At 40.3% G+C, this 23,603-nt stretch overlaps 1 protein-coding gene across 1 annotated transcript in view; it reads left to right on the forward strand.

Moving 5' to 3' along the window:
* Positions 1 to 23,603, forward strand: part of ABCA12 (ATP binding cassette subfamily A member 12) — a 156,737-nt gene that overhangs the window by 29,794 nt on the left and 103,340 nt on the right. The window contains exon 3 of the mRNA XM_016196895.2: positions 21,976 to 22,129. Coding sequence (XP_016052381.2) covers positions 21,976 to 22,129 — 154 coding nt within the window. The remainder of the gene's footprint in view (positions 1 to 21,975; positions 22,130 to 23,603) is intronic.

The following is a 23,603-nucleotide window of genomic DNA, read 5'->3' on the forward strand; positions in this document are numbered from 1 at the left end:
CCCCTAAGCTAGTTCCCTTCAGTCTATCATTTATACTGATGCCAGTTATTTTTCTAAACACAAACCTATTCATGCCATTCCCATCCTTAATATCCTTCTGATTCATCCTTACTTTGGGGGTACAATCCAGACTCTGCTGCTGGCACCTAAGACCTTTTATGATCATGTTCTGACCTAACTCTTCAGCTCCATCTCCAGCCACAATTTCCTCCCCATCACTCACAATCATGTATTTCATTCACACTCATCTACTTTCAACAAACTAAAGGAAATGCTGCCACTATAAGTGGGGTCCAGGACATTCAATCATGTAAAATGCAGACGCTTGTTTTGCAAGGATAATGCAGTGACCTGGTGAGCCAATTGTTTTATGTCTGAATTCAAGTTATTGCATTATCATAGGGTCTTATTGTACTTCAGGCTCCTCAAGGGCCTGTATGCCTTTGCATATATTATTTTCTTTCTCCCTTGTCATTCTCTCAGCTAGCCCTAACTTGTCCTTCAAAACTCATGGCAGGTATTATCTTCTCTAACACTCACCTGCTCACATTACCTTCTTCCACCAAATTGTATTAGGAGTCCAAATTTCATATTTAATAGCATACCCAGTACATGATCCCATCATCACAGCATGCATTGTGCTGATTGTGATTGTTCAGACACATGCTTGTCTCTCTTCTACCTTCCTGGATCCTTCACCACATAACACACACCCCTGTGCATGTGCACACAGGCACACAAACACACACACAGCTCTTAATACACAGTCGAGGGGCAAGCACAAAGAATAAATTTGTGATATAAATGGAAGCTAAAGATCTGTATTTGTAGTAAACCATCTGAATAAATATTTGCTACTTTCTGCTTTCTAATCTGTTACAAGTATGCTAGGCCAATTTGGTCATTCATAATCATTGGGTTCTCCTTGGTAGACAATGTTAATAATTGTCTGATAACTCGAGATAAGTGAGCTCTCTGGGGTTCCTCCCCCAAATTTGGTATATTTACAATGAAAACAAATCTCACAGTTTGCCATCCACAACGTTTATCAGCAAGCATGTACAAAAGAGATCACATGAACCTGTTTGTGAAGCTCAGTGAAGTCCCAGCTCTTTGTCCTTTCAGGCACTTAAAACAAGGACCTTGCTGGAAAGGTGCATTGTAGGCACATGCAGCAATAAGTTTAGCATTAGTGGGCATTAGCCCCAGAATTACCTGGTCAGGGCTGGGGTTCAGGGCTGAGTGGGACTCCTAGACTACATGGGCTCTGTGAAAGGAATTAGGATCCTGGGTTTGCTGATTTTTACACCCTGTTCATGCAAAGGAAGAGGTACATTTACAGTATTTCTGGGCAAGCCACATTAACACAGACACCATTTATTTCCCTGATGAAAACTTACTTCTCACACCCCTCAGGCAACTAACACATTCCGGGGGCCGACTGAAGTAAAGGCAGGGGACGCGTTGCCTTGCAGAGTGCCATCCTGGCTCAGGTCCTCGTAGAGTTTCCCATTTAGGTTTAACTACTGATGGACTGTGTATTCCTGATTTAGGAACTTCGAAAGTTAACAAACAGCCTCTGCATTTTAGATTAGAGTCAACTTCAAAAATTAACAGGTAGTTGCTAGATTAAAATTAGCCAACACACTTAACCCACAGTATCCTGATGCCTCTTAAAGTATAGACTATCTAACATCGATGAGCTCCTGAATTCTTTGGCAGGCAATAAGGGGTGTTGCCAGTCCCCTCCTAGAAATGGAGTACGTAGGTGCTGCTGACAGCGACAGGTTCTGGCCAGAGGCTTGTTCAGCTGAACAAATACTCTCCTGTCATAGCTTAAAATATTTCCCGTTCCTTACTCCCTCCTCATGTTCGCCTTCAGTTGTGATTGTTGTGTCATTGTCCTGTCTTCAGTGGAGAGGTCCTGACTTCTTCTACCACCAATATTATCTTTTATGCTTTATATGAAAACTCTATGCTGGTCTTTTCAGTTATATGTGGTGTCTATCAATTTTGTAGTTTCACTTGATTCTCCAGGTCCCTGTGTGTTCAATTTCTTTGTAGAAGCAGGTTGATACTTGGCTGAACATTTCTGCCCTTCTTCCTCCCTATCAAGTAACTCTAGTGCCCAGCATGGTTACTTACAAATAAAAAGTGCTAAAATGTTTATAGAATGAATGCATGATGTTCTAACTTATGGAGGGGAGAATCTTATCCTTGTGTAAATAATGTGAAAATGAAGGAGACAGAATTATTACTTATGAAACCAAATTAATTTAGACCAGATCTTGTTCAAGTAGATCCCATTGTAAAAAAAAAAATTATGTATGAGGAGTTAACACTTATTGTGCTCAGGACTATAGTAAGTCTTTTACATACAACGTCTCATTTGATCTTGACAGTGTCACTGAGAGGTAAGTGCTGTTTTCTCCTTTTTGCGTCTGAGGAAGAGAGGATTTGAAATCAGTTGGCTAATGTCATACAGTGGATGAAGCTGCAGCCAGTGTTGAGTCCAGGCCTGGGCTACATCACGCACATCTTTATCATAGCCACTGCCAAAAGTATTGTGAAATCTTGATCTGGTTCACTTAATTTCTATTAATATCTTCTACAGTGAGAGTCTAATACATCCGAAGCACAGGAAGCTCACTGCAATTGAGATTTGGATGTTGTAACATGAGCTTCTTATATAGGCATTGAACACTGTTTCATTCACTCATTTGTTCATCTATTCAACAATAATTTTTTGAGCTCCGACTCCAACCATACTATGACAGATCTCCATGTAACATGATATACATATAACATTTTGCCAGGAAGGTAAATTGGCCTTTGTGGAGAGTTGTAGCTGTCAACAGGTTCCTGGGATCAAATGAGCCCATTGATCCTTGCACAACTGGGGTAATAGTTACAAGAAACTCTGTCCAGCCTCCCTCTTTTGATGGTTAAGGATTTCAATTCAGCTTTGGTAGTTGAAAAGCTTTCATCTTACAGCCATTTCAGGTCAGTAGAAGATAGTCTCAGACCTTAGCATCTGTAATTCCTTCTCTAATTTTCTATCTTTGGTTTTAAAGAATTATAGGAAGACAAGTGCAACCATTTTCTTTAATACTAAGACAATCATCTGCTGAGACTTTGATTGACACTTGATAAATGAAAAGTCATTGTACTTTTTTTGTGTCTGAAATAATTCTGTCTATAAGCATAGGTATGATTCCCATGTAAATTATATATTGACATCTGGGGCAGATTGAAAATATTCTTTATAAGAATGATAAAAGGTAGAATAAGAAACTCCATAATGACAAACATGACAATCATAAAGACCAAGCAATACCAAAAAATATTTCCATTTTGAAACCGTAGTTTAAGGGCAAAATGTGTCTAGCAGTTAAAGCTAAGCCACTCAGCATGGCATACCACTTACCTCTGTCAGGACTGAATGCCCAAGATAAGCCTCTTGACGTGCCACGTGAGCTACTCTGCCTCAGGATACCCATCTGAACTGTGGGTTTCAATCTCATTGTCCCCAAGAGAGCACCACAATGGTAAAGTGGCTTCTAGTTAGCACACTCTAGAGACACAGCAAAAAGCAGTGTTACACTAATCCAGAAGACAAGGGAGTGTGGTTGATTTTCTTTTTTTTTTTTTTTTTCTGTTCTTGCAAATGTTTTGCTGGTTGTCCAGTATAAAGGGACTTTGACATATAATCTCTTACGATGTCCAAAGGCAGTTAGCACTTTTGGACTATGGGACACCCCTAGCCTTGCTCCCTGGTTCCCATGCTGCATCCTGGCCCCTCCAACGCCTTTGTACTGAACCCTATGTCTAGATCCCTCACCCTGATGTACTGCTCAGGGACGGCCTTGTGCTCAGGACAGTTCCCAGCCTCCTTTCCCTATCAGACTTTCACATCTCACCATTCATTCCCACAGACACCTGCTCTCTGCTAGGGGACTCTGCATTTTATGACCAATGGCAGTAATCCCTGTGAATCTGTCAGGTAGCCAGTGTTTTACACATCTCACGTAACATAATCTATTAATCTAACTTAAACGCACACGTCTCTAGAGAACCATTACCATGTGGAAATGCCTATCACATTGTCAAGTTATGGAAGATGATTTTTCTAGAGGCAGGAGGGGATTCCATACTCCCATCAGCCTTCAGATCACACAGTATACACAGAACAATGCAGCAGAAAGTGTAGGATTTGAAATCACAACTCTGTGTTTAAAGTTCCAGCTTTATTAACAAATGTCGCTGAGATTCTGTTACCAGATCCACAGAAGGGGAAATGGTGCTTGTCTCCACGGCTATGTGAATAAAGCCCAAATTTGATGTTTTTTGTGAAAGTACTTTTGAACCTAAAGAGCATTAAAACACGTTATGGTTACGTTTGGTCATATATGTTATTGTTTTAGTAACTGAAAAAAGACTCCCTTGAGTCAATCCTTCAAGTACGTAAAACAAGTTCTATGTATTTCAGAAATTACAAGAGGACTGGCAGCTAGCAAGGGGCTTGACTATGGAACAGGGGTCACAAACTTTTACGCATCAGCCTCTTCACTGACTCTTTATAGGTCAGCGATCCTTCTTTCCCCTCACCTCAGCCTTAAGTCCATCAGGCTGGAGGCAGTGAGCAGAGAGAAGTCAAGTGCTTAAACAAGGAATACTTTCCCATGAGCTCTGTGGCACAATTACAAAAGTCTTATTGCAAAATATTAAAAAATGTTTCATTTGAGTGGGCAGGAGAGACATTCTGTTCCTGGAAGTTAGTAGAGGGCAGGGGCTGGTAGGTGCCTTACTCGGTGCCTTACTTGGACTTTATCCTGAAGGTAAGGAGACTGCTCAGAAAAGAAGGCATTGAAATGCCAGGAAGAATTGAGTAACTTCAGTGTAGTGCCTGCATAATATGTAACTGCATATGGACCTGAGAAGAGGGACTCAATTTCCTCTGAGGTCTACCCAACTGTATAACACAATAAGGACAATTCCAATGGTCCAGTAACAAAAACAAATTGTCCAATCCATTTTGAATTTTGGTTTTGTGTCAGACACTTCAAGATCCTCTATTTTATGCAGGAACGAAACTCCATGTGAATCTCTTCTTCCTGAATACACCTTCTGTTCCCTGTCTCAGTGTCTCCTCTTGCATTCTTTTGGGCTCTTCTGAGACTCACACAGAAATATATATAAAATATTACATAATATGCAGTAAAATATATAATATACCATACACTTAAATGCATAATTTTAAATATCAGCTCTGTGATGAATTTTAAAATAAGTAATGTTGTCAGGGTATCCCTATGTCTAAAAGTAATTAAAGTAGGGTATAATAATTCGGTCACCTTTATTTAGGAGGGGAAACTAAACCTAAATCCCCATTTTTGTCTGTTTATTTTGTCAAGAAATAAAGGTAGGTAGATTAAGGAGCCAATTAAGATAAATTTTACCTGGAGCTTTTGAATACCAATGCGCACCATATAAAACTCAGACAGGGTGATCAATAGCTTTCTTTTCCTGGGCAGATATTGACATCACAAAACCAGGCTTACTGTAGAAAGCAAAACTTCATAATAAAGCAAGCCATTTTCAGAGTCAGTCAACTAATTCTCAGTTCTGAATTCCTGATCAGCTAATAGGGAACAGTCTCAGCACTGATCCAGAAAAGATTAAAAATAATGTGATTCTGAGGGGGGAAGGAAAGAGAGACTTGACTTGAACCCCTTCGAAGGGCTACCTGGTATTTCCAGCACTGTCTGTATGAAACCCAGTTACTGCAGCGAGCAGGAAAAACGGACCATGGCACTTAAATACCACCTTAACCTCCAGTGGAGCAGCCCACTGGACACAGGAAGGAATAGATGTTAACTATGGCCACTGACTGGCTGGGCTGCCTCTGGCACACCACATCATTGACTCCCGCAGTGTCTGTCTTTCCTAATCTATAAAGTATAAATAAGTAATTTTTTCTCTCTTGTAAGTAGCCTAGGGCAGTTGTTGCTTAGATTTATAAATATATATTTTCAAAGTGTTCTGAAACTTAATGTGTCTTAGTTCTATGATAAATCCTTATAATTACATCTTAAGGGGGGGCTTATCCACTTTATTTTCTAAAGACATTTTTTAATACACTAAAGGTATTAATTATAGACCTCATTCCATAAACAAGCAAGAAAAATGATGTGGGACTAAAGATGCAAAACAGGCCTTCCAAATATATGCAGGATTCTCCGAGATACTATATGGAACAAGAAAGAAAATCACCTAGACAAATTATTGTAAGAATTGAGAAACATATATCACATGAAGAAATATATATTAAGAATACAGTAAAATGTGATCATCCATTTATCCATGTATTTACTTATCCATTTATCTGTTGAGCCATCCAGCTCCAACCAATATTCTGGCATTACTCTTATTGGTGTATCTAACTTTAATTTCTTCCCAATATTCTATACTGTACCTGATTTACCAGCCTTTTTACATATTGAAAGTCACTGGCCTGAAGCTTAAAGTTTCTGTTATTTTTTCCCCTAAACGTATTATTAAGTAACAACATTAAGAGCTGTGCTGTGTTACCGAAAGGAATAATTTGAAAAAGTCTGGTGCTCACAGGGAAACCTGCACACGTTCAGTAGCAATAAGCAAAAGCGGGCAACTCATTTTGTTGACTTGAATGATACAACACAAGAGGGAAATGGTGAGGAAAAAATAAAATGGAATTGGAAGAAATGAAGAGGATTTGCCCTGACGTAGCTGTTCCTTTAAGGAGCCAGTGAAGTTGCATCAGTTTTGATGTTTGAAAATTGGACATCACTTGGAGCTTTCAGATATCTCCTATGTTTCATTTCTATTATGCATCAACATTTTCCCAGGCTGGCACTGGGATCTGATACCGAATATTTAGTAAGGCCCCCTCAATTACACTTATTGTCTCGGAGCCAGAAAGAAGGGGCTGTGATTTCAAATTCTAAATCTTATGTAGTTGGTCACCTTTTTTTTTTTTTGCAAAGAAACCTGCCTCTGTCCACAGGATGATTTTCTTTTCTGCGACAGCACAGCGCGATGCTTCTCTCACCCTTTCCCAATATTGACGTGGGGAGAGAGAATGGCGTGAGGCGTGCAATTTCAGTGTCTATTATCTCTGAAGACAAAGCACTTGAAGACTTTTCATATCCTTTTGTTTTTCTGCACGTCACCAGGCTGAGAAGATAAAAGCACCTGCTTGCACCAGACACAAAGGGGGCTGCTACAAAGCCCACCAGGTATGCATGGAACAGGGCAAGAAGGAAGGAACAAAATCACGATGCTGCTCACGGCCTCGCTCCTGGGCGGCTTCACACCCCAGCTCGCTGATTGGACTCACAGGGAGGATCTCATTTCATTGTTGCCTCAGAAATGGCTAGTCCTGGAGGGGCAGTTCCAAAAGAGTAAAAGGTTATTTCCCTGGAGGTTACTGTGTCACTTAGATAGAATTCTCAGATATTAATGGCCCCGAATAAAGATGGGGTGACCAGGGCTTGTTCTGCTAACACGATGGACCCCGTGTTCTTTCCTGCCTCTCGTTGGTCTCCCTAAGCCTGGAGGCAGGGGTAGTTCTCTTGCCCACCAAGAGCGTTTCCATGTCAGGCGCATAAAAGGTGCTCAGTGGCCGTTGGTGGACTGTGCGAATGAGTAACGGTGCCACATTGGCTGATGCAGGCGCACACATTAAAACAGTATCTACCCAAAAAAGGACAACAGAAGGCAAACAGCAGCAGGGCCACAGAAGAAGGAGGACTTTTAAAATTAAGAAGGGATTTGAAGGCAACCTTGCCTACAATTTGAAGGAGTAACAGTTCTTTGATAGCATCCATGTGGCAAAGCCAGAGGAGTCTAGTAGATCAATACTGAAGGAGGACAGGGCCTAAACAGGATGCTTATCGATCTTGCATTACTCATGTCTACTCGCTGGAGAAAGCTGCCCTGACTCCGCAATGAAAGCTGGAGTGGGGAATGAGATGGCGTTGCTTACCTTGGTTATCATTTTTAAAAACCTGAAGAGACTGAGTATGAAATGGGCCCACTAACAAAGCTGCATCATTTACCACTGATTATGAGAATATCTTTAATGTGCCGCCAGCTGGCTAATGGCTAACCTGTGTCTTCAATGGGAGCAGAGAGATCCTGGGGATTCGCATTAGGTGTATGTAAGCAATTTTTTTCTTTAAGTGGGGGAAAAAAAAAGTGACTGCCCAGGCAGCTCACTTGGTACAGTTTTAATAAATTAAGTTATGTCTTTCTAACCTGCTGAATTTCCTTGAAAGAATTAACTGGATATTGCAGTTGGGAAAGCCAGTAGTTAGGACTGGCTTCCCAGAAGGCTCAGAGTCAAGGATCCTTTAAATAAGTTGAAGTATAGTAGATAAAAGGTCAGACCCCAGGCTGGTTCCAAAAATCAGCTGAATAAGCAAATATATAAATAGAGAGCATGGCAATCAGTTTGAACAGTGAGGTGACTTTCAGAGACCTAGAAAAGACTTAAAATTTATTAATAATTCAGAAAAATGCAAATAAATGGCACATATTTGCCAATAACAACAAGTTTCCAGGCTTATGAGAAGCTCTTGAAGGACTCAGTTAAGCTCGGTAATGGGGCAAACACAACAGCAGATGATGCTCAGTAGAAAGATGGAGGTAATATATAATGAACAGTTTGGAGTCGTGCGTTTAATGAGTCCTGAATTAGCCCTGCCTCTCAGGAAGAGAGGTTCCCAGCTAGTGTCATAATAAACAGGGCCAGAAGGACATGGGCACAAATCCTAGGTCAATGAATAACTCAGCACATTTCTAAACAATGGATGGAATTGATCAACCCAGAGAGCATTGTTGTAAGGCTGTTTTTGAACTGGCTTGTAGGTAAAATTACCGTATAAGGAATTTGCTCTGGTACGTCAGTAACCAGGACCTCCTAGTTAAGATCTAATATAATTCCAGTATATTATTATTAAAAGGAAAAGTATGGAGTATTTAAACACATTGGCAAGCATACAAATGACACAAACACTCACGTATCCACTGCCTAACTTTATCAAACCTGAACATTCTTATGCCACATTTCTTTCAGAATTTTTTTATTTCATTCTGTTTAAAAGAAATCAAACATTAAGGTACCATTGAAGCCCCTGTGTAAACCTTCCAGATCAATTTCCCTTCCGTCCTGCTGCTTCCTTTTTTTCTTGAAGGAAAGCAATATCATTAATTCAGTATGTAACATCCCGGTGCTTGTTTTACACATTTGTACTACATATTTATTTACTTGACTACTTATATACCGTTATCTTGCAGGGTTTTGAAAAGTTCCGTGATTTGTGGATTTTCTTTCATTTCATTGTTTTTGAACCAGTTGAGTGTTTTACTCCTTGCAGCTGGGGCGATGCCCACCGGGAGGAACTGTGGTGTGTCAGGAAGAGGGTATTAGAAAGCACGTGCTGTAGGATTTGAACTTCGGGTGATAATGGAGGGGGCTCCTAGGAGGCCAGGCTTTGTTCTGGAATGGGTGCTGTCAGGAGTCAGGGACAATTCAATGATTCTTTGCAGAAGGTTGTCTTTGAGAATTTCCTTGCTATTTAGTATGTCAAATAGTTCATGTTCTCCTTCTATTATTATAAACCATGCTGCCCTGAACCTTTATTTTATGTCTTCCAGTACAACTAAACATATTTTTTCCCCAATTTTATTGAGATATAATTGGCACATAATATTATATTAGTTTCAGGTGTACAACATCATGATTTGATCCATGAACACATTGTGAAATGATCGCCACAATAAATTTATTTATATCCATCAACTCACATGTTCCAACATTTTTTGTGCGTGTTGAGAACTTTTAAGGTCTGCGCACTTAGCAGCTTTCAAATGTACAATGCGGTATTGCTAACTATGAACTCTATGCTATACATTACATCCTCAGGACTTCTTTATCTTATAACTGAGAGTCTGTATCTCTGAACCTTATATAAATGGTGCCCCATTCTAGCATCTTTTGCGTTATGCTTTTTAGGCTGAACATGAAGTTTTGCTCAGCACTGATTTATGCCGCTCCCGTGAATTCGTTGTGACTACACCCTCCATGCACAGATGGACCGCTATCTAGCCACGGTCTTCTAATTTATTTCCAATAGCATCATCATGGATACTCCTTTACGTCTCTTTGGGCACGTGCACACAGGTCTCCAGGATACATCCCTGGAGCCGCGCACATTTTAAACTTCCTTGGATGTGGCCAGATGCTTTCCCCAGGGCCGTGACTAAGTTCCCCTTCCCCCCACGGGCTGAGCGCCACTGCAGCATGTCCTGCCCGACACCTGATGTTGTCAGACTTTTACAATTCTCGCCAATCTGTTAGGTATAAAATGAAATCTCGTGGTTTCAGTTTGTATTTTTCCTAAGTATTTCCCTTTCAGAGAAAATAACTTTTTCTTCCTTTTTTGTATTTTGCTTGTTAGTTTATTTTGTACCTTAGATTCCACATATAAGTCAAGTCGTATGGTATCTGTCTCTCTTTGATGGCTTATTTCACTTAGCATGTTGCTCTCCAGGTCTATCCATGTTGTTGCAAAAGGTAAGATTTCCTTCTCTTTTTAGGGCAAGTGGTATTCCACTGTGTAAATATATCACAGCTTTTTTATCCATTCTTCCACTGATGGGCACTTGGGCAGTTTCCAGATCTTGGCTATTGTAAATAACGTTGCAATGAATATAGGGGTGCATATGTTCCTTCTAATTAGTGTTTCAGGTTTCTTTAGATATATTCCCAGAAGTGGAATGGCTGGGTCATAAAGCAGCTCCATTTTTAATTTTTTGAGGACGCTCCATACTGTTCTCCATAGTGGCTGCACCAGTCTGCGTTCCCACCAGCAGTGCACACGGGTCCCCTTTCTCCACACCCTCGGCAACACTTGTTTGTTGATTTGTTGATGGAGCCATTCTGACAGGTGTGAGGTGATATCTCATTGGGGTTTAATTTGCATCTCTCTGATGATTAGCAACGTTGAGCATTTTTTCATGTCTCTTGGCATCTGTGTGTCCTCTTTGGAGAAGTGTCTATTTAGGTCCTCTGCCCATTATTATGTTCTTGGGAGGGAGAACATTTTAAAAAACAATTTTATATGTCTATTTTTTGAATATTTGCATAAGTGAACAAATTTAAATTTTTTTTAATAACACTGTTAATTTTCATCTATATAGGACTTTTTTTTTTTAATTGGATTGTTTGGTTTTTTTTGGTGTTGAGTTTTATAAATTCTTTATAAATTTGGATATTAACCCCTGAACTTTTTTTCTTAGAAAAAAAATTAAAAATACCGATTTCTATGTTAGCAATTTTGACTGTACAACTTAGGAAAATGCCACTGGGGAATTTTTCTCTGCTTGTTTTCCTCTCTTTTCTTTTTCCTAATGAGATAATTGCTTTGATGAAAAATGGTTGAACACTGAGGGAGGGGGAAGGCCAGGAATATGTTGTGGGTTACAAACTAAGTCACGGGTCACTTAAATTGTCTCTTTCTGATTGGCAGAGGTCTCAGTCAGAGAATCTTTGGTTTAGGAGAAAGTCAAGTCTGACAAGGCGATGAGGTTGCTACCTGCTGGCAGCTTGGCCTGAAAGAAAAGGTTGTGACATCCATTTCCCACTGGCAGGTTGTCACATATATCATTTGTAAACAGACGGAATATGAATACCTGACACCTGAGTGTTACACGAGCTGTTGAGTGATAGGATCCGGAACCAGACCCTGCTCTTCCCAGGCGAATAGACCATCTGTTGAATTAGCAAAGTTATTCAGCTTCTGCCTTCATGGGGCTTTTTTTCCCCTCTCTATACAATGATCCTAGCAATACATTTCACTGGCTTTTATTTTTACACTATAGCACACAAGTTTCTGTGATAATAACTGAGCCAGTTTTCTGAATGAAAAGAAAAAAGTTGTTAGTGAATACCTCCATAGGGGTAATTATTGAAATTCTTTTCTTCATATCTTTACTCTGAGTGGGTTACTAAGATTGCATTTTAATTTCTAATCATAATTTTGATCTTATATTAAGTACTTTATACTTCAACATGGCAGATTTCCTTTCACGGGAGATTAGTCTCCTGTGCTTGTTGTGATGGATGGGTAGCCCAGATTTATCTTTCCTGCACAAGTGAGGAAATGACTCAAGGTAGAGGGTCCTGGCTGCGTAATAAATCATTTGCAAAGCTGGGATGAGGAGGACACTATTTAACTCTTGCTCCTGTCTAGTACTTCACTCACTAGAGTAATTTCTAAAATTTCTGCCAACATATAGTTCCTGGCAACTGCTCATAATTTAGCCTGGTTGCCAGAAAGGCAAAGATTTGAGAAGTTGCAGGGGACATCTGTACACTATTTTTACTGTCCTACTCCGGATTCTGTGTACCATACCATGGTGATGGCGCCTCAACTTGGCAGCGACCCTTCACTAAGGTGGTAAAGGGAGAACAGCCTTCAGGATGGGTCACTGGGAAGGTGAGTCATGTTCAACTGGTGCTCCTGTTGTGGCTTTGATGTACTAAAACTTATAAACTGCCACCTCCCTCACCTGGGTTAGCTCCAGCAACTCAGCCAGCCCCTCCGCGGGGCAAATACCCTAGGGCCCACTGAAGGGCGCTTCTTGTTGCCTAAGACGTATGATTTCTCTCTGTCTAGAAAAAGCTGTACCTCTCCTAGTACCTTTATTCATTTTTATTGTATTTCATGGACACTGTGAACTGGGTAAATGATCATTTCTTTAGTTCCTTAGGACATTCAGATTCAAATTTGCAGCCAACGTCTAAGAGCACACAGACCCTTGGCACCTACTACCGTGCTGGCTTTGTGTTTCCCTACCCTTGTTCTCCTTCGGATTTCCTCGTTTCCTACCTTCCCCCGTTAGAACATGTGTGCTTTCCTAAGCTCTGCAGATCCTTCTGGAATGAAATTCCCTTCTCCAAGCAATGTCTTAGACAACCTTTGCCGAAGGACTCACTCAAACAGGGATGCACACTGTGGTGCTAAGGTGCTTGCTGAACTACTACAGCTGAGCCAAGCTAGTGAGGTGGCAGTTTATGAGTTTTAGACTCAGCGCCAAGCTATTTCCTTAAGCAGAAAGTTTCCTCCTGGGGAAAAAAATAAATAATTTCCATCTCCAGGTTCTTTTTCAGTTGAGGATATGTGAGATGGCGGGTTAAGGCTCTGTTTCCCGAAGCGTGCCCCGTGGAATGTTGGTTCCCAGAATATTATCCAATGCTACCTTCAAAAACAGGAAGGAAAGGAGAGAAAAGAAAGAAAGGAAACAATACTCTGGGCTCACATAGGTGGAAATGTGAGCAAACCAAAGTTATTCAGGATTTTTACTGAAAAATTTCCCCGGGTCTTTAACATGCAAATATATTCTGACTTCCCCAGAATGGGAGATAGTTTCCTAAACTTCTTTCACCCCAGAGGCTAGTTTATGCAAAGCCTGTTGCTCCCCTGCTTCCCACTCCCCCAACCTCCAACATCCCACGGAGACTGTGATGATGGGAGAGGAATTAATTCTTCATTTCATTCCCCCCAGTGCAGGCATCGTGAGTTAACTACCCGGACAGCTGGGTGACATGAGCTGTGGTTAACAGCTAGGGCAGCAGATCCCCCACAAACCAGAACAGATGTGGAGGTGCTGGAGGAGCACCACTTCCCCAGAGGAACCCCCTCTCTCTGTTCCATGTTAACTGATGTTGCTGGATCCGTGGAGAGGGGCAGTGTTTCAGGGGAGGGGCTGCAACTAATGGGGCTCAGCGCCGTGGCTCCCAACCCACCAGCGCCAGCCCAGTCATACCAGTGTGTACCCAGCTTCACATCAGCCCTGCCTCAGCGGTCACAGGCACTTTCCTGGTTAGCCACATGTAAGGAGAATTAGGAGACTAAGTTTTATAGGAAGAATGTCCTAACGAAATAACAATCTAAGGTTCCCTTTCTTTTAACTTTAATACAGATTTAGAAGGGAATGAAACAGTCACCAAGACCGTGTTTGCAAATGCCCATGGCAGGGAGATTTTTAAAAAAGTGCAGCTGTGTATCATTGTTACTGAAAGACAAGTTTCAGACCAGCAAAGTGTTAGTTACTGTTAGGCCCGTCTAACAATACAAACAGACCCCACTCGCCCAAGATGAGCCACAGGACTCATCTTTCCTTGCCAAGTGGGAATATTTTGAATTGTATTAATGAGATTCTCATATTTCAACTTCTCCAGATTCAGTCCATGTGGGGGTTTATTATCTGGCAAATTATGTGTTAATCTTTTGCTTACGAATCTTGAATCAAACCATTTTGCTTACAATTTAAATAGATCAGACGATGGCCTTTGGAATCCATCACCCATCAGGATCTCCTTAATATTCAGAAAGGAGGGAGGCACATTCTATTTTGGAAACTCAGTGAGGTGGGTTATGGATCCCTTTGGGCTGACCATCAATTCATGTGGGCACTTTAAGATCAAAGAGATAACATCCAAAGTGCTAGCAAGGTCCTGAGTCCAAACTACCCCATCTCCTTATCTTAAAAAATGATAATAGTAATAAACCAAAGACATAAAGAAGGCAGGAATCTTTCTCCACCCTTGGCACCTGCGATGTCATAGCCAAAGTCCCAAAATTATCTCCACAGGGACACTTTTTGCATCTTTCAAGACCTGTTGGCTGTGGTCCTTGAAAGAAACTCTGGGGGATGTGGGGGGTGTGGGAAGGACCCCAGCAGGTGGACACCATCTCAGAGGACCGGGCTTGGCCTTGCTCTCTGCGGCTCTGCTCACTGAGCACACACAGGCTCTGCTCCCGCGGTGCTTTAGGATCAGGCATCTCGCTTCAGTGGCCGCTGCCAGAAGCAGCCTGCCTTTTTGCCAAGGGATTTGAACTTGGAGGGGCACCTGCACTATGAAGCAAGACTTGCCTGAGGAGGATCAGGAAGAATGCGTCATGGCGCCACACCCACTGAGCAAGCCGTAATTGAAGCTCTGCACCGCCGCAGGCACCCATGATGAATTACCAGGGAGAGAAGCGCCTCCTGCAGCACCCCGGGCCACTCACCGGCTCCGGGCCCAGAGAGGGGGCGCCGGCCGGAGCAGCAGGGCCCGCCGCCGCGAGGGAAACAAGGCAAATGTTGCGAGAGCGGCCTGATGAGCAATGGGCACCCGGCGTTCTCGGGCCTTCCTCCTCCACGCTCACGGTGCCTTACACAAGCCGTATCGAATTAATCTTCCTTGGGCCCCGGGAGGCGGCGGGGCCCATTATCCTCAATTTGGTCGATGTGGAAACAGACCCAGAGAGGTTAATTTACCTGTGGTGACTCAGTGAGCCAACAGCGAGACCAGAAGTGCTACCTGTTTTTCAAACTCTCAGTCTGTTCGCTCCAAAACATGCTGAAACTTAGCCGAACGAAATGTTGTTTTCATTATTGCCACGTATCAGGTAGCTCTAGCTCTAGCTCTAGCTCTGGCGTTTTATTTTCCATGTGTCCTTGAGCACCTTGCTTGTTCTCTCTGAGGTTATCTGCAAAATGGGTACAATATTTGCCTTGCCTCTCCTTAGGACTGTCATGGGGCTCATATGAAATGATTGTTTAATTCCCCGAAAAAACATGAAGTGTTTTTAAACCAGTTTGTTACTATTTATTTTCAGATATATGTTATTTTTATACGTAATATTTCTGACAATTCAGGAAAACAAACGACTCCTACTTACATTTTATTTAAAGTAAATGTGATGAGCTTTGAAACCAGGCTCTCTCTCCCCCCTTCTCTCTTTCACACACACACTAATAATTCAGTTATATTTTTTTTTAGTATTTAAATACAAAAATTTTTTAAATAGAAGAATGAACCTTACTTAGCACCTTACTCAGTGCCAGACACACAGTATCTGTTCAGTAGATATCGAATAGATAATGGATGGGTTCGCTTTGTGGACAAAAAACTCAGTTGTTAAAATGACAGACGTCAATATTTAAGAGCTAGATTTTTGAGGAAACCAAGATAAAGAGCCTATAACAATAAGTGCTACTAGTTTTATGAATCAGTATCAATCTATCCATTTCTATAAAGCACATGAATATAATGCATTGTACTTACTATCCATTGGACTTACTATATCCATTGTTATCTTTTGATTCACTATAATATTGGGGACAAAATTTGAAACTTTGATCTACAAATAATAAAGGTAAAGATGTAAATTATGTTAAAGTCCCAAATCATGCAGTATTTCTGTGACCCTCAGGAGTTTATTCATTCATTAATTTATTGATTAATAAAATTAATAGTTGCTTGTAATGAGTCAAGCATTGTGCTAAGAACCATGTAAGGATTTTTTTTTTTTAATTCAAGGAGCTTATTCTTTACCCAGTCTCTCAAAAAGTGCAATTTTATTGAGCTAGTGTCGATCTGCAGATTCAAAGTTATATCAGTGTTTAACCCTAGCCTAAGGTCTCTCTGGGCCACAAAGGTTAAAAAACAGAACAAAACACTATTCCGAGGGATGGAATCTGAAGCATATTTGATCTTACGTGGTGATGGGCGGGGGAACAGGACACCGCCCCTCAGAGGACAGTCCGATCCTACAAGTGGAGAGCACCTGTAGAGGAGCACAGTGACAGCCCGTGGGTTCCTGATAGGACGATATGAAACAACTTGAAAGGCTAGCTTTGTGTCATTTATAATTTTAATTATGTTTTTAAAAATGTAATTGAGAACAAAATATGCTCAAAAACTGCAAGAAGTGTAAAAAAACTTACTTCAATAAAGCATTACAAATATACTTCTGAGATTAACTTCTTTTTCCATATTTTCTTTATTTATTTCTGGTTATTTGTGGACAATGTTACTGGGCATGCTTATCTCATTTTGTACTCTTGTTATGGTAACTAAGTTTTGTGGTGTTTCACAAGGAGTCTTATCATTTGCCTGATCAGAAGGCCTGCTAGTTATTCTGCCAACATGACTCTGTATCCAAAAAGTAAGAAAAATATAATCCCCAAATGAATAACTTCATATTTTAAGATGCCAGATATTTCCTTTCAAAATTTATCATTTATATCTTCACTGGGATAAAGACCAAATTCTTTTCACCTGGAAACACAAAAACACCACCTAGGTTGCGTTCTGACTTGCTTTGAGAAAACACAAAGAGAAACACAGTGGAAGCTCTCCAATCCTGCCATTAGTGTAATGCCTGCAGACACCACCCGGGCAGCCTGCAGAATGCCTCCTGAGCCTCAGGATGGCGAGTGGAAGGAGCTTCCTCACTGAAAAGGCTGGCATTTCTTTCTTTAATCATATAATAAATAGGGACCAGCACTGCTGTTGAGAGTCCAGTGAGCAATGTGCTCCTGACTTTATTGCACAAGTGGGTAAAAATGCTTCTGCGGTAGTCAGAGGTGGAAAGGAGGGTGTTGGAGGAACGTGTATTCTTGACTCTCAACAAGTGAGAAGTCAAGGGGTAAGTGAGAGGAGTAGCAGGAGAAAGAGAGAAAAGGACAGGGAAACAGTAAATAAAGGAGGTGGAGAGTGGAGAGGAAAGGAAAGAAGACAGAGAAATAGAGGGAAAGGGGTATTAACTAGATCAGATGAGATGGGGGGAGAGGTAAAGAAGTGAACAAGGCAGAAGAGGGACAGGGATGAGTGTGAGACAGGCCATCCTTCCGAGCCAACAAACAACAGCCAGTGGGCCAAATCCAGCCTACTCCCTTTCTTTGTAAATAAAGTTTTATTGGAATACAACCAGGCCCATTGATGTACATGTGGTCTATGGCTGCTTTCATGATTCAACACCAGAGTTGAGTAATTGTGATGGAGACAGTAAATATTTACTTTCTGGCTCGTATGAAAAGTTTTCAGTTGTTTTCAAACTTTAGCATGAAACAGAATTGCCTGGAGGGCTTGTTAAAATAAAAATTGCTGAAGCCCACCCCCTGAGTTTCTGATTAAGCATATCTGGGGTGGGATCTCAGTTTTTCATGTCTAATAAGTTCCCGGGTGATGCTGATGCTGTTGCTCCAGGGACCACACTTTGAGAACCACTGCTCTAATCCTTACGTTGTATCACACTAAGACTGGTCTCAACAGGGAAAGGAATAGCAGACTGTTCCCTCTATTAAGTAACCATAGATATATTGCTGATATCACAATTATTTACAAAGTATCAATTTTTAAAATCTTAGAACTGGATCTGTTTGTAAGGCCGGTTTCATTCTTAGTGAAAAATAAATTTTATTTAGTTAAAACCTTAGATAATTAAAGGTTTGTTCCTAAAAATGTTTTATAGTTTTTATTTGATTCAACTCCCTGAAATAACATTGGGATTCTGTCAATGTCATTACTGGTCTGTGTCAATAATGTTGACTGTATCCAAATTATAAGAGAACTTCTCCCCACCCATGGGTGGCTCCTTAGAGAATAGCACTGCCTTTGCCTGGAGCCCCTAAGAAACTAAGCCATAAGTGGCTTGGAATTTTGCTTCCCACCTAACCTACCTCTCCTATATTATGCTGGAGTCTTCTGACTCTAATTTCCTATGAAGTTGCAGATTCTTCCATAGCTTTTCTCCTAGAGATGGGCATGAATGTTGTCCTAGGGGTGAAACCCTTGGAAATTATGATGCCGAGGACTTTATCCTGCCTAAATACTCCATCTCAAGACCCTGGAAAAAATTTTCTCCCCTGCAAGTAATGCATAGTTTACACAGTTGTCATCTTTCTCTATTTGTTTCCTCAAATCTGGGCTCTGGCTGTGAATTTGGGCAACCAATTATTAGCCTTAACTTTGCACAATTCACGCTTGATGCAGGATGCATGGAAGTTCTGGGATGGATAGAGAATCATTTCCCTTTTCCCTGCATTCCGGCATTGAGAATATAAAGAGAAACATGATTTTGGAACTTGAAAGTACCAGAGACACCTTCAGAATAGAAGGAGTTAAAACTTAGAATTAGCAGCTCTTTAAAATGTGTGATGGCTTCATTCCACCATTGTTCTGAGTGGTTACTTCCTTGCACACATAACTGACATGGACAGAAGATCGAAAAATCATTTTTTCCCCCTGAAAGCTACAATAGAGTTTAATTTTAGTTAATTCTGACTTGTTAGTTCTAGTGGATTTATAGATTGTGTGAAAAGCTGATGCACATGAAAAAGTATATTATAGATATCGAAGAGGGATTAATGATGCGAATTTATGTTACATTCCTAGCATAGCATATGGAATACAGTAGATGTTAATAAATCAGTTCTAATGTTGCTGCAACGGGCCTCTTTATCTTAATGAGTGTATGGGTCTTGGTTAAGAAATGACGGTAAAATAAATAGATCAGGCAGCCCATGCTGTGCGTGTCACTGTGTTGACAGAAACTTGTGCACACCTAAACCAGCCCCTCACTTGCATAAACCCATTGTGACCGGCTGAAGAGCGGTTGTCCAGAGAAGCGTGCAAGGAGTGTACTGTCTGCACTTTGAACACCATGGGGACTTGTTTTTAAAAAAATCCTGTGATGAATTTTCTGTTGAGTAGGCATAGACATAGTTAATCACATCAAAGGATATCAAGGGTTTAAGTTCTTTCAAATCCCTCTCATCATCTGCAAATTTTAATCAACGCCAGAAAAAGTAAAATTGCATGGAATGTGCCACCTCTGCGCAGGTCTTCTTTCCATGGCTTCTTTTTTCTCTCTTCCTGTTACCATCTGGCTTCCCTTGAGATCTGTTTTTTCCAGCACTGCCTGACTCAGTCCTACCATCGCCTTAGGAAGAGGCGTAGAACAGAGGGGCCGTTGTTTCTGGTGTCCTTCCATCTGCTTTGCGTTCAAAGGACCCCTGCGATAGTCTGACCTGGAATAGAATTAAGCCTGTTTGCAGACCCACGTCCCAAGTGAGCGGCCACGGTTGCGATCTGTGTAACAGGGTGGAATATATTGGGCTGAAATTCAGCTGCAGAACTGTAAAGGTCACGCTGTAAGCAGATCACTGGGGCAGAATTGTGTTCTAGAGAGAGGATGCGAAGTGCTGACAGGCAATTTGACTGCTACCCTCTGGTTCAGTCAAGGGATTGTACTACAATGAAAATATTGCAGTTTCATTGCAGTTGTCACTTGGGTTTAATATTAGGAGAGATGCTGGTCTTTCTGGTGTCAGAAAGAGAAGCTACTTAGAAAGTAGCACTGAATAGTTGGGTGGATTTGTCTTTCTAATTTCTTCTGAATTTTCAAGAATAATTCATACTGGTATGATTTTATGTGTTAGTTATTTCTATGGCTGCTATAACAAAGCACCACAAACTTAGTGTCTTTAAAACAACACCAACTTATTATTTTATAGTTGTGGAGGTCAGAAGTACAAAATTTAGTCGTAGCACTTAAAAAGTATGACATTCTCTCTGGGGGTTCCAAGAAAATCTGTTTTTCTGCCTTTTCCAGATTCTAGCAGTCACCTACTTTCCTTGGCTTTTGTCTCCTTTCTCCACCTTCAAAGTCAACAGTATAACATCTTCCAATCTCTTTCCCCTCCCCTCCCCTCCCCTCCCCTCCCCTCCCCTCCCCTCCCCTCCCCTCCCCTCCCCTCTCTTCTTTCTTCTACCAAACTTTCCTATTGCCCATTCCCTTTTATTTCCAATTTTCTTTCTTTGTGTCCATCTGTATGTAAGTTACAGGAATAAAAAAATCTATTTATTGTTCTCTCTGCTAATATATTAATGCATACTTAGCCATGTTGCTCCTATTATTTTTTTTTCACTTTTTTCTTTTTTATAATGAAAAGAGAATTTTTAATAATGAAAACGCACTCTTTTAAACAGATTCATAAGTTAAGGTTTTGCTTTTTAATCTGCAGTTTGGAATTACCCTTATAGTTTCTAAATCTGCCTTTTTAGAAAGTTCAGTGTCCCCATGTTCCCCCAAAGAGAGGAACCTAGAGTTTTAATATCAAAGCTAATTGTGGAAAGATTTGTACTTCACAGCTTGCTTGTTGCCTTGATTCGTGTATGCCATCTTCATAGTTTAAAAGCAAATGTTAAAGTAGAGATTAATAAAAAAAACTTATATGCATATATGCATAACAGACACAGACAATGGTATGGGGAAGGCCTGAGGGTGGGGCAGATGTGGGGTGGAGGGGATCAATGGGGGAAAAACAGGGACATCCGTAATACTTTCGACAATAAACAATAAAGATAAGCTAAAAAAAAAGTAAAGGTTACCAAACCCTTTACTATTATAGTTCTTGTTTTCTGTGACATTAATATTGAGGAAAATATGCATATTTATCCACACCATTATTATTGGTCTTTAAATAGGAAAAATAGTGTGTGCAGAGGATAATTAATTTAGCTGTTATATTAAATTTTGAAGAGACCGAAAATATTTTCTGGTAGCTAGAAGATTGGCTGCATTTATAATGACCTTAATTATAAAAGAAGTCATGTCCATTGTGGGAAATAATAATTAATATATAGTAGAGTAAAAGTAAATTTCACATGAACTATGCCACCCAGAGGAAAAAAATTCCTATGGATTTTTATATATGCATATATTAATTTTTTTTAAAGATTAGTATGAACTAATCTTTATTGGTCATACTGTTTTCTGATTTGCTCTTTTTAATTAACAACACATAAACATTTTTTTTATGTTATTTGACACTTTTATTGGCTGCATTGTCTTTTATTATATGGATATACTGTGATATGTTTTTAAAACACTCTAGAAGACATTCTTGCAGCCATTTCTTTAGAATAAATCCAAGGAAGAGGGTTTCATGGCATTTTTAACTCTTTTGGTACATAGGAGACCCAAACAGTCATAATCTAGAAGGTAATTTACAAAACAGTGTTATTCTGTCTCTTTCCCTTCCCAGGCAAACATCATAGTGATGTAATTATTGATTGTTTGTTTTTAATTTCAGGTTACCTTGCACCTCGAAACCTTCCCAGTACTGGCTTCTTTCCGTTCCTGCAAACCCTACTCTGTGACACAGATTCTAAATGCAAAGACACACCCTATGGCCCACAGGATCTGCTTCGCAGGAAAGGGATTGACGATGCGCTATTCAAAGACAGGTAGGGGCACTTCCCAAGTGGATTCAGTTGCTTGGAGAGGTCTGATCTTATTTCCTTATGAGATATCCAGGAAGCCATCCTAGGTTAGATATATAACTTTGTTTTATATGTCTACAAGTGTGATGCTCTAAATATGAATGAACAAGGTAGGTACCATTTGTGTATGGGATTAAGCATAATTTACTTCGGATGAATTACCCAAACTCTGCTTTTTAAACTGGGTGGCCGAGACAATCTTCTTTTACTTCCCTCAAAGATTCTCTATCCCTCCTCAAATTGTCAAGGACACACTGCCCTATTACTTGATCACAGGCATGAGATGTAGGGCAATGCCAGAGGCATGATCCCCTGGAAGAATAATTTATTTATATTACTCTATGTGGTGCTTCTAGATATAAAAGAAACTAAGAAATTAAAAAAAAGGAAACTAAAGGTCTAGAATCAAAGTAATAAAGTTGAGATTATACTTAATTGAACAACAACCTTTAAAAATGAGGTTAATGTGTGTTCTATTTTATGACGTGAGAAGCAGCTGAAGAATAAAAAGAGAAAATCTAGACCATTCACAATCTCGATTTTCCATCCTGGGTTTCTAGAGAGACCCCAGGAGCCCATCTGCATATAGAGTGGAAAACAGTATTATAATCTTAATTGACCATGAGATAATTTTGGTAGAGATGTATTTTTAAGTGTCTCTCAACAGAAGTTTATATTCATTTATAATCAGAAATATTTAGTTCCAGAATTTTAATTTTAATTCCTTGGTATCCTTTAATATCATCATCATGATTTTGGTCATCAAATAATATGGGTGATACTTTAAGAGGGAGTAACTATGAGCTGTTTAGTATAAAATATAAACATGTCAGGAATTGTCATGGGAAGTGACTTGGGACACATAATTGTTGGGTTGCTAATTCATATTGGTTTGGTTGTTTCCACAAGGTATTTAGGCTTGATGCTTAGAACATTCGCATGTTCATTTATTCACTTATTAATTTATTCAAGAAGTAATGACTAAGATGTTTCTATGCGCCAAGTGCCATTCTAGGCACCACGACACAGAGGTGAATCAGACAAATTCTCCACCCATTTGTCACTTGATCTAATGGAAGAACAAGCCAAAAAAAGACCCCACAAAAAACCCCAAACAGCAAGCAAATAAACAAGCAGCATAATTACTGACAATAAGTGTGACAGTAAAAAAATAATGCAGGTTAAGAGGTAGAAGTTGAAAGGTAGAAATTTAATTGAGTGGTGAGAGAAGGTGGTGGCATTTAGGTAGAGACCAACAATGACAAGGAGAAACCAGCACCAGCATGCAAACGTCTGGAACAGAATGTTCCAGGCACATAAATGGCCAATGATCCTGAGGTGAGGACAAACATGACCATTGAGAGGAACAGAAAATCAGCTAATATGGCTAGAACACAGTGAGGAATGATGAAACTAGTGGGTCATATGTTGATAAGGA

The sequence above is a fragment of the Miniopterus natalensis genome, chromosome 8, assembly GCF_054644295.1.
Source record: "Miniopterus natalensis isolate mMinNat1 chromosome 8, mMinNat1.hap1, whole genome shotgun sequence".
Taxonomy (NCBI): domain Eukaryota; kingdom Metazoa; phylum Chordata; class Mammalia; order Chiroptera; family Miniopteridae; genus Miniopterus; species Miniopterus natalensis.